The sequence below is a fragment of the Oncorhynchus clarkii genome, chromosome 23, assembly GCF_045791955.1.
Source record: "Oncorhynchus clarkii lewisi isolate Uvic-CL-2024 chromosome 23, UVic_Ocla_1.0, whole genome shotgun sequence".
NCBI classification, from domain to species: domain Eukaryota; kingdom Metazoa; phylum Chordata; class Actinopteri; order Salmoniformes; family Salmonidae; genus Oncorhynchus; species Oncorhynchus clarkii.
In genome coordinates this window covers 26,817,283-26,829,698 of record NC_092169.1, presented here as the reverse complement: position 1 = coordinate 26,829,698, position 12,416 = coordinate 26,817,283, and the positions used below count along the sequence as shown (strand labels likewise).

Genomic DNA, 12,416 nt, shown 5'->3' with positions numbered 1-12,416 from the left:
AGCGTGAATGTTCCATTAGCGTGAAAACACCATTATCAAAAGTGACCGCAAATGTGATTATGCATGTAATGCTTTTATTATAAAAGGTGCATTTTTATGGTGAAAATGATCTTCCCCAAACTTGAAACTCAGGCGCTGTTTATGTATGCCAGTTAGGCTCTACACCCCTTGTAAAGCAGATTAATGTGCTTCATTTTAAGAAGTTATTTGGCCACTTTAGTTGTGATGCTAACCTTATCAAATCATATAGGCCTATGGGCTAGGCTACATTAGGTGTGTGATTATTATTAGAAAAAGTCACAAAAAAGGCATTGTTTCTTGTCTTAAACTGGGCATCATTCACAAGTGATAATATTTAATTCACAAGTGATAGGCTAATATTGTCACCCATCATACTATTCTTGATTTAATCTTGTCTTTATATATACTAACTAATATATGTGTGAAATTTATTTTGATTTAGAATGGACCATTATCATGCACCTGTCTCGAAACAGGGGCAGGGGAAAAATACATGTCATCTATGCACTTAAATAGCGAATGGAGGATGCGTTTCCCGTGGTTTATTTTCATGCCAGCCAGGTAGGTTATACTCTTGTTGTAAAGATAAGCAATGAGCTTAATATTAGGAAAGTTGAGAAATAAATAACGTAGGCCTAGCCTATAGAAAGCTGATGGGATCCTCCTCTTTTTAATAGAGGCCATCACTATGTTCTCTCCCGCAATTGCATAAGCTATAGAAATGTTGAGCAACATGAGCTCAAGGGCTCTCATGAAGTGTTTGATTAGATTTTGAAGACCTTTGCATTGACGTCAGAGTGATTAGTGTGACAATAGAGTGCTGAGTACCAGGCAGTTAGCAAGTTTGGCAGGCTACTAATGACCAGCAGTAGCATAAGAGCTTGGAGAAGCCTAATTACTGTGACTAAACGGTCACGTGGAATTTGACTGCCTTCATGACTCGTGACTGCCGGTGTGGCAGTAATACGGTCACCGTAACAGATCTAGGTGTGAATACTTTATGAAGGCACTGTATGTGTTCCTTTTCTCCAAGTTGGAAAGGGAAATGTAGATTGCAATAGAAATTGAATCATCTGTGGATCTGTTGGGGTGGTATGCGAACTGGAGTGGGTCCAGGGTGCCTGGGATGATGGTGTTGATTTTGTATTTGTATTTATTAGGGATCTCCATTAGCTGCGGCCAAGGCAGCAGCTACTCTTCTAAGTGTCCAAACACATTAAGGCACTTACATCATACATAAAACATAAGATAAAACAGTACACCATATAACATTATTACACCACTACATATCTACAGTACAATATGTATGATACCACCATACAACAATATTACAATGTATGTGTGTGTAGAGTGAGTGTACTAGCGTTTGTCTGTACCTGACTCTTCACAGTCCCTGCTTTTCCATAAGGTGTATTTTTCTCTGTATTTAAATCTGATTCTACTGCTTGCATCAGTTACCTGATGTGGAATAGAGTTCCATGTAGTCATGGCTCTATGTAGTACTGTATGCCTCCCATAGTCTGTTCTGGACTTGGGGACTGTGAAGAGACCTCAGGTGGCATGTCTTGTGGAGTATGCATGGGTGTCCTAGTAGTTCAAACAGACAGCTAGGTGCATTCAGATTGTCAACACTTCATACAAAAACAAGTAGTGATGAAGTCAATCTCTCCTCCACTTTGAACCATGAGAGATTGACATGCAAATCATTCATGTTAGCTCTCTGTGTATATGTAAGGGCCAACCGTGCTGCCCTGTTCTGAGACAATTGTAAGTCCCTCTTTGTGGCACCTGACCACACGACTGAACAGTAGTCCAGGTGCGACAAAACTAGGGCCTGTAGGACCTGCCTTGTTGATAGTTTGGTAAGAAGGCAGAGCAGTGCTTTATTATGGACAGACTTCTACCCCATCTTAGCTACTGTTGTATCAACATGTTTTGACCATGACAGGTTACAATCCAGGGTTTTATTTTTTATTTCACCTTTATTTAACCAGGTAGGCTAGTTGAGAACAAGTTCTCATTTGCAACTGTGACCTGGCCAAGATAAAGCATAGCAATTCGACACATACAACAACACAGAGTTACACATGGAATAAACAAAACATACAGTCAATAATACAGTAGAACAAAATAAAACAAAAAGTCTATATACAGTGAGTGCAAATGAGGTAAGTTAAGGAAATAAATAGGCTATGGTGGCGAAGTAATTACAATATAGCAATTAAACACTGGAATGGTAGATCAGCAGAAGATGAATGTGCAGGTAGAGATACTGGGGTGCAAAGGAGCAAAATAAATAAATAAATAAATACCAGTATGGGGATGAGGTAGGTAGATAGATGAGCTGTTTACAGATAGGCTAAGTACAGGTGCAGTGATCTGTAAACTGCTCTGACAGCTGGTGCATAAAGCTAGTGAGGGAGATGTGAGTCTCCAGCTTCAGAGATTTTTGCAATTCGTTCCAGTCATGGGCAGCAGAGAACTGGAAGGAAAGACAACCAAAGGTCGTCTTGAGTCATCCGCATACATAGACACACTTGCTTTACTCAAAGCCAGTGACATGTCATTAATAAAGATTCGAAAAGTAAGGGGCCTAGACAGCTGCCCTTGGGAATTCCTGATTCTTCCTGAATTATGTTGGAAAGGCTTCCATGAAAGCACACCCTCTGTGTTCTGTTAGACAGGTAACTCTTTATCCACAATATAGCAGCAGGTGTAAAGCCATAACAAAGTTTTTCCAGCATCAGACTATGATCGATAATGTCAAAAGTCGGACTGGTCTAACAAAACAGCCCCTACACTCTTTTCATCATACATTTCCCTAAGCCAATCATCAGTAATTTGTTAAAATGTGCTGTGCTTGTTGAATGTCCTTCCCTTTAAGCGTGCTGAAGTCTGTTTGTTTACTGTAAAATAGCATTGTACCTGGACAAACACAACTTTCTCTAAAAGTTTACTAAGGGCTGGTAACAGGTTGATTTGTCAGCTAGTTCAGCCAGTAAAGAGGGCTTTACTAGTCTTAGCGGTAGCGGAATTACTTTTGCTTCCCTCCAGGCCTGAGGGCACACACTTTCTAGTAGGCTTAACTGCTTGACTGAGGGACCTGAGCCATGACTGGCCTTTCAAAGTATTTCATGGCTACAGATGTGAGTGCTACAGGAGGATAGTCATTTAGACAGGTTACATTGGCACAGGGACTTTGGTGGTCTGCTTGAAACATATAGGCATTACAGACTGGGTCAGGGAGAGGTTGAAAATGTCAGTGAAGCCTCTTGCCAGCTGATCGGCGCATGCCCTGAGTACGCGTCCTGGTAATCCATCTGGCCCTACGGCCTTGTGATTGTTAACCTGTTTAAAGGCATCGCTCACAAGCACGCCCGTTGATTCATAGTATATATAAACAAATGGCCTTAAGAAACGTCTTGGTGTGAAGGAACGTCTAGCATCTCTCGTAATTGGAAGTGTGTAGCTTAACCAAAGCGCAACAATCTGATTGGGCTTGTGAAAGTTGGGTGTTGACAGAGGCTTTGAGAAAAACAAACAACTAAAGTCTACAAATAGCTGTAGGGGAGAGTGGGATAGGTTGAGCCAAAGAGGTAAGTTGAGCCCCCCTTGTTCCTAGGAAACCATACACACAATTAATAAATGGACCAAAAATTTAGGAAGAGGTCATAATTTCATGGAATTTGTGAAGGAAGACACCACATGGAAAAAGTGGTAAATTAGGTCCAAAAAAATGATTTTCACCAAGTCAAATGAATTTATTGTGTTAGAGGTTTCATGATGCTTGTATCTAAACCAAAATAGATAATTTTAAGATTGTTCTATAAGCTTCAATGTGAAGTCATACACCTAGCATGAAAGCGCATCCTTGTAGCTGTGTGGGTTAATATAGTCAAAATGTTTGAGTTGAGCCAATGGTTGAGCCAATGGCAAGTTAAGCAAATGTATGTGTTTTCCTCCCAGGTGTAATGCCTGTAATGTAAAAAGTACATCATTGTCATACTTCAGTAAAAGTTAAGAAAGATAACTTGTTTTGGTCACTTGATTGTGAACAGTACAGACGTCATGCCATGTAGCAACTGGCTACACTTAAGGACACTGAAAATGAAAGGCTAACATCACCCCAATGATGTCAACAATATTCACTCATTCATGCCTTTCCCTTCCCATCAGTGATTCATTTTGCATTTTGTGTATAATGTCCAAAACATATTGACTAGTGACTTGAGGACATCCAGACGTGATCAAAATGGCTGTTTTCCAACGAGTGAATGAAGTAAATGCAATCAAGCCTTTTCCTAAATAATTTGCTCTGCGAAAAGGAAGCAATGCCTTGAATTGCTTCAAATGAAATCACTTGATTGCACCAAGTTTCCCCATAGTCAAAACTTGATGGGCTCAAATTGGATCGCAAAATAAATGCATTCCGAGATGAATAGATGTAATGGCTAGTCTGATGAGATCATTATGGAGGCCGTTGGGTGGCCAGGCTAATTAGCCTCTGAATGAAAACTGAGTGGTGAAATGCTTGTGACTGAACCAGGAGGCAACAACTTGGAGACAAAACACAGTGATTGAGCTTCGGTTGTGAACTATTTCCAGAGAAGATAATGAAACACTGGCAGAAAGAAAGAGAGGTTAAATGTGCCCTTATAATAAGATGACCAAAATACTTGATATACAATATCATCAAAACAATTTTCAGAAGATTTCACATGAATTGTTTCCCTTTTAGACAATAGTGGTGGTAATATTATTGTATACTGTAAGGGGAGCCAGACATTGCAGTGAAATACATAACTAGAGCGTTCTTACAGTACATTGGGGGATATGTGGGTTGTGGCGTACAGCACCCTCATTGGGTCTCCGTTAGCAAGTGAGAGCCTGTCTACTGTCAGTCTCCTCCCTAACAACGCCTCTGTGGTCCATACTGCTGATGACTGAGATATAGTACAAACACACCTTTATTAAGTATTAATGCTGCACATTGTGCTGCATGAATCACTACTCTTCTGGTACCAAGTGACAGTACGTGATGCAAGTCCCAACTCCTCACATACAATTTGAGCCCATCATAAATGCTGTGTCTCCCGCGTGCTAGCGTAGTAACGACTACCCCGCGGCTTCCCTGTTCCGTCTATTGCTGTTCACTGGACCCTATGATCACTTGGCTACATAGCTGATGCCTGCTGGACTGTTTATTAATCACGGTACTCTATTTTACTTTTTGTTTATCTGTCGGCCCTGTGTGTAGTTAACTGACCCTCTCTACCCATTCATAGACATTTTACCTGTTGTTGTTGTCTTAGATGATTAGCTGTTGTTGTCTTACCCGTTGTTGCCTTAGCTAGCTCTCCCAATCAACACCTGTGATTGCTTTTTGCCTCGCTTTATGTCTCTCTCAAATGTCAATATGCCTTGTACACTGTAGATTAGGATAGTTATTATTGTCTTAGTTTACTGCGGAGCCCCTAGTCCCACTCAACATGCCTCAGATACCTGCTTTGTCCCACCTCCCACACATGTGGTGACCTCACCCAGCATAACTAGCCCGTCCAGAGATGCAACCTCTCTTTTCATCACTCGGTGCCTGGGTTTACCTCCACTGTACCCGCACCCCACCATACCCCTGTCTGTACATTATGCCCTGAATCTATTCTACCATGCCCTGAAATCTGCTCCTTTTATTCTCTGTCCCCAACGCACTAGACGACCAGTTTTGATAGCCTTTAGCCGTACCCTCATCCTACTCCTCCTCTGTTCCTCTGGGGTGATGTGGAGGTTAACCTATGCCCTGCGTGTCCCCAGGCACTCTCATTTGTTGACTTCTGTAACAGAAAAAGTATTGGTTTGTTTTACTCACTGCTTTAGCACACTCCTCCAACCCTGATGTCCTTGCCGTGTCTGAATCCTGGCTAAGGAAGGCCACCAAAAATTCTGAGCTTTCCATCCCCAACTACAACATTTTCCGTCCAGATAGAACTACCAAAGGAGGAGGAGTTGCAATCTACTGCAGAGATAGCCTGCAAAGTTCTGTCATACTTTCCAGGTCTATGCCCAAACAGTTTGAGCTTCTAATTTAAAAAATGAATCTCTCCAGGAATAAGTCTCTCACTGTTGCCACCTGTTATAGACCCCCATCAGCTCCCAACTGTGCCCTGGACACCATATGTGAATTGATTGCCCCCATCTATCTTCAGAGTTTGTTCTGTTAGGTGACCTAAACTGGGGATTGCTTAACACCCCAGGCAGTCCTACAATCTTAGCCAGATGCCCTCAATCTCCCACAATTTATCAAGGAACCCACCAGGTACAACTCTAAATCCGTAAACATGGGCACCCTCATATATGTCATCCTGACCAACTTTCCCTCCAAATACACGTGTCACCACCAATAAATCCACGATAATCGAGAATTTCAAAAAGCATTTCTCTACGGCTGGCCATGCTTTCCTCCTGGCTACCCCAACCCGGACAACAGCTCTGCACCCCCCGCAGCTACTTGCCCAAGCCTCCCCAGCTTCTCCTTCACCCAAATCCAGATAGCAGATGTTCTGAAAGAGCTGCAAAACCTGGACCCGTACAAATCAGCTGGGCTAGACAATCTGGATCCTCTCTTTCTAAAATTATCCGCCGCCATTGTTACAACCCCTATTACCAGTCTGTTCAACCTCTCTTTCGTATCGTCCGAGATCCCTAAAGATTGGAAAGCTGCCAGGGTCATCCCCGACTTCAAAGGGGGTGACACTCTAGACCCAAACGGTTATAGACCTATATCCATCCTGCCCTGCCTTTCTAAAGTCTTCGAAAACCAAGTTAATAGACAGATCACTGACCATTTCGAATCCCACCGTACCTTCTCTGCTGTGCAATCCAGTTTCTGAGCTGGTCACTGGTGCACCTCAGCCACGCCCAAGGTACTAAACAATATCATAACCGCCATCGATGAAAGACAGTACTGTGCAGCCCTCTTCATCGACCTAGCCAAGGATTTCGACTCGGTCAATCACAGTATTCTTATCTGCAGACTCAACAGCCTTGGTTTCTCAAATGACTGCCTAGTCTGGTTCACCAACTACTTTTCAGACAGAGTTCAGTGTGTCAAATCGGAGGGCCTGTTGTCCGGACCTCTGGCAGTCTCTATGGGGGTACCACAGAGTTAAATTTTCGGGCCGACTCTTTTCTCTGTATATATATCAACGATGTCGTTCTTGCTGCGGGTGATTCCCTGATCCACCTCTATGCAGACGACACCATGCTGTATACACCTGGCCCTTCTTTGGACACTGTGTTAACAAACCTCCAAATGAGCTTCAATGCCATACAATTTCTGTGGCCTCTAACTGCTCTTAAACGCTAGTAAAACCAAATGCATGCTTTTCAACCGTTCGCTGCCCACACCCACCTGCCTGACTAGCATCACTACTCTGGACGGTTCTGACTTAGAATATGTGGACAACTACAAATACCTAGGTGTCTGGTGGCTAGACTGTAAACTCTCCTTGCAGACTCATATTAAATATCTCCAATCCAAAATTAAATCTACAATCGGCTTCCTATTTCGCAACAAAGTATCCTTCACTCATGCTGCCAAACATACCCTCATAAAATTGACTATCCTACCGATCCTCGACTTCGGCGACGTCATTTACAAAATAGCTTCCAATACTCTACACAGCAAACTGGATGCAGTCTATCACAGTGTCATCCGTTTTGTCACCAAAGCCTCATATATCACCCACCACTGCGACCTGTACACTCTAGTTGGCTGGCCCTCACTACATATTTGTCACCAGACCCACTGGCTCCAGGTCATCTATAAGTCTATGCTAGGTAAAGCTCCGCCATATCTCAGCTCACTGGTCACGATAACAACACCCACCCGTAGCACACGCTCCAGCAGTTATATCTCACTGGTCATCCCCAAAGCCAACACCTCATTTGGCCGCCTTTCCTTTCAGTTCTCTGCTGCCAATGACTGAATAGCAAAAATCGCTGAAGCTGGAGACTTATATTTCCCTCACTACCTTTAAACATCAGCTATCTGAGCAGTTAACAGATCGCTGCAGCTGTACATAGCCCTCCTGTAAATAGCCCACCCAATCTACCTACCTCATCCCCATATTGTTTTTATTTACTTTTCTGCTCTTTTGCAAACCAATATTTCTACTTGCACATCATCATCTGCTCATCTATCACTCCAGTGTTAATTTGCTAAAATGTAATTACTTCGCTACTATGGCCTATTTATTGCCTTACCTCCTCACGCCATTTGCACACACTGTATGTAGACATTTATTTTCTTCTATTGTGTTATTGGCTTGTTTATTCCATGTGTAACTCTGTGTTGTTGTTTGTGTCACACTGCTTGGCTTTATCTTAGCCAGGTCGCAGTTGTGAATGAGAACTTGTTCTCAACTAGCTTACCTGGTTAAATAAAGGTGAAATAAAATAAAATGAATAAAAAATACAGTGTATTCGGAAAGTGTTCAGACCCCTTGACCTCTTCCACATTTTGTTAAGTTTCAGCCTTATTCTGAAATGTATTACATTTGTTATTCTCCCATTCTCCCATTCCTCTCTGCAGATCCTCTCAAGCTCTGTCAGGTTTGATGGAGAGCGTTGCTGCACAGCTTTTTTCAGGTCTCTCCAGAGATGTTTGATCGGGTTCAAGTCTGGGCTCTAGCTGGGCCACTCAGGGACATTCAGAGACTTGTCCCGAAGTGTCTGCTGCATTGTTTTGGGTGTGTACTTAGGGTCATTGGCCTGTTGGAAGGTGAACCTTCGCCCCAGTCTGAGGTCCTAAGCGCTCTGGAGCAGGTTTTCATCAAGAATCTCTCTATATTTTGCTCCATTCATCTTTGCCACAATCCTGACTAGTCTCCCAGTCCCTGCCGCTGAAAAACATCCCCACAGCATGATGTTGCTACCACCATGCGTCACCGTAGGGATGGTGCAAGGTTTCCTTCAGACCTGACGCTTGGCATTCAGGCCAAAGTCTTCATCTTAGTTTCATCAGACCAGAGAATCTTGTTTCTCATGATTTAAGAGTCTTTAGGTGCCTTTTGGCACTCCAAGTGGGCTGTCATGTGCCTTTTCCTGAGGAGGGGCTTCTGTCTAGCCACTCCACCATAACGGCTTGATTGGTGGAGGGCTACAGAGATGGTTGTCCTTCTGAAAGTTTCTTCCATCTCCACAGAGGAACTCGGGTTCTTGGTCACCTCCCTGACCAAGTCCCTTCTCCCCCGATTGCTCAGTTTGGCCGGGCGGACAGCTCTAGGAAGAGTCTTGGTGGTTCATAACTTCTTCCATTTAAGAATGATGGAGGCCACTGTGTTCTTGGGGACCTTCAATGCTGCAGACATTTTTTGGTACCCTTCCCCAGATCTGTGTCTCGACACAATCCTGTCAATTCCTTCGACCTCATGGCTTGGTTTTTGCTCTGACATGCACTGTCAACTGCATGTCAACCTTTCCAAATCAAGTCCAATCAATTGAATTTACCAACAGGTGGACTCCAATCAAGTTGTAGAAACATCTCAAGGATGATCAATGGAAACAGGATGCGCCTGAGCTCAATATTGAGTCTCATAACCAAGGGTCATAATACTTATGTAAATCAGGTATTTCTGTTTTTTATTTTTCATACATTTGGAAACATTTCTCAAAACTTGTTTTTGCTTTGTCATTATGTGGTATTGTGTGGAGATTGATGAGGAAGGCTGTAACATGACAAAATGTGGAAAAACTCAAGGGGTCTGAATACTTTCTGAATGCACTGTACCTAATGAATAGTCTTTTCACAAATGTCACCTGCCTCTTTTAGGGAAAACCCTCTGAACCAGATTACACATTGTCTGACTACCATGGCAGTTTGTTTGTTTGCAAGGCGAGTTTTGGAAGAAGTCCATTGATTCTAAACTGAGAGATGAATATAGAGACTAACAGGATCTCATGCTTTGGTAGGCTGTAGTGGGTGGGCATGCCGAGGAAAAAGCCAAGCGTTGGATTGGCTACTTTGGTCCTCCTCCATACTTAATTTGAAATAAAGATAAATACTTCAAACAAAAAATGATCCTCCTCCAACTCAGTTGCATTTAGGTGAGATTATCATCAGGCTCTGGAAATGAGTCTCCATGAAATGAGACAAATGGCATGGCGGGGAAAAACGAATCCCTAAAGTAGAAGTACATTCAAACCTTACCAACGCAATAATACTTGAGGGGTACACACAGGTGTCCTTCTACTTGACATTCTAGTCTGGTGGCGACTATGAACAAAGTGGAGATATTAAATATATATTGTCTGGTCTGAGCTGGGGGGGTACAATGACCTGATCAGTGCAGCTGCCGAAGCTGAAGCATACCTCTGGCCCTCCAACAAAGCTAAGATTCTGTAATGTAAACCCTAAGGAAAGGAGGGGAAGCACAAGAAATGCCATAAGGAAACTCTCATCCAGCCCTTCTACCAGAGGGATTGGCAGACACTGCAAAGATGTATTAATATTTACAGCCTCAGCTGAGCATGCCTACACAGTACGCACATTAATTACCGTTAACTGCTGTAGGCTCAAAGTCGGCAGAGCCTTGCAAGTGGCCCCATACTGAACTTGTTAATTGTGGAATAAATTAACTAACTTGTTAGCTAGATGGGAACGGGTGGAGGGGGGGGGGGGGGGGGCAGAACAAAGGGAAAGCTTTTTTATGTTGTAATATAAAAAACATTACTATAGCAACCTGCCAGAAAATATAGCAAGTTATGTGAAAAAACTTCTTCATTTTCATTGTTGAGATATTTCATTTGGGGTTGTGCCAAAACTTGTCAATGTCCAATATCCAACCTCAGTCGGTCTGGAGCTGTTTTAATCACTTACTTAACCCTGTAAACGTTCAATTACATCTGAGAGTGCAAAAAAAGCCCAAGTAGAGGAATCCACAAGAGCAGAAGTGCACAGACCCATCTGAATGTACAACTCACAATTACCCTGGAGGAATTTGAGTAAATGAAATGGTTTAAACAAACTTACTGGAACTAGGAATTTCTTAATCTCCTCCAAGGCATGGCTCATGCGGGAATAGGCCTCTCCAGGCGGAGCGAAGACTTCAATTAAAACATGGAGATCGTTACTCAAATGGGCATACTTGGCCTCTCCACTTTTCCTCAACTCTTCTTCCTGAGGAAAAAAATTGAACAAAAAAATCAGGTTAAATATTATTGTGGGGTCTGAAAGGAGAAAGTGAAAGCGATAATTACAAATAGTACAGTGTGTATGATGGAGATATCAAGTGAAGCATGTGGGGTTTACAAGAATCATTTGTAGCCCACAGCTGCCTGTTGAAAAATTCAATCTCATCAGCATGTTTGCATTGACTTCCTCCCTCAAGCATTTGGGAGGTTGGGAGGGAGATGTCCCTGTTGCATGCCAGCCAGCCTATCAGACTGCATCCACCCACTGGGATTTACACCATGAAGCTGTGTCTGAGTCATATTGCTGGTTTTGGTTTACATTATAAATAAGATACTACAAATTTGAATGATGTGTGAACCGTATTTGTGGTCTTCAATGACTTACAGGGGTTGCATCCTAACTTGGAATGTATGTATTAGTGTGTGACTAACTGTGATGTTAATCAATCATTACGCAACAATGCAAACACACCAGGTAGGAAGAATGACCATCAGAAATGTGAGCTAAACCTCCTCACAGTGTGGTTGACAAAGCATTTGGACATTTAGTAGTGTGTTATATTGAATTTGTGAATGACTAAGAGATCCTATCTTCATCAGACAAACTACACTACCTCCCACTCTGAAGGACCAGTCACTGTTCTAAAGTGTCCTGATTGCTGAAGGTTGCCACTACAAACTGTTCTTCAGAAAGCCGGTAATTACTTCAGCCAGCATTACCTTCTTATGTTGATTACCTTGGGCTCTGGCACACATTCAAAGACTGGAGGTGCTTTGATGTGGAAATTCTCCCTGATGCTTGATCAGTGGTGTGGTGCACTCCCTCATCACATCAGCCCTCTTGTTCATTTCTTAATAAACACTTCTTGATTCCCAGAGCGTACGACATGACAGGCTATGATGACCTAAGAATATATTGTATAGATAACCTAATTTGGTTCCAAGGTGAAAGAGGCACTTGAGCAAATGTATTCTTGAAACCCATAGCTACCCTAAAGGGAGGTAACCTAATGGTGTCGGTCTAAACATTCGCAAATTGCCAGAGTTTTTTAAGGATACATTTGTCTTCAAAATAATCCCGAGTGGCGCAGTGGTCTAAGGCACTGCATCGCAGTGCTTGAGGCATCACTACAGACCCGGGTTCGATCCCAGGCTGTGTCGTGACCGAGAGTCCCATATGGCGGCGCACAATAGTCCGGGTTAGG

General features: G+C 42.8%; 1 protein-coding gene across 1 annotated transcript in view; it reads right to left on the bottom strand.

Annotated features, from left to right (window-relative positions):
• The window catches only part of LOC139381711 (KH domain containing, RNA binding, signal transduction associated 2), a 124,269-nt gene that overhangs the window by 30,385 nt on the left and 81,468 nt on the right, over nucleotides 1-12,416 (bottom strand). Inside the window, exon 4 of the mRNA XM_071125438.1 lies at nucleotides 11,051-11,197. Coding sequence (XP_070981539.1) covers nucleotides 11,051-11,197 — 147 coding nt within the window. The remainder of the gene's footprint in view (nucleotides 1-11,050; nucleotides 11,198-12,416) is intronic.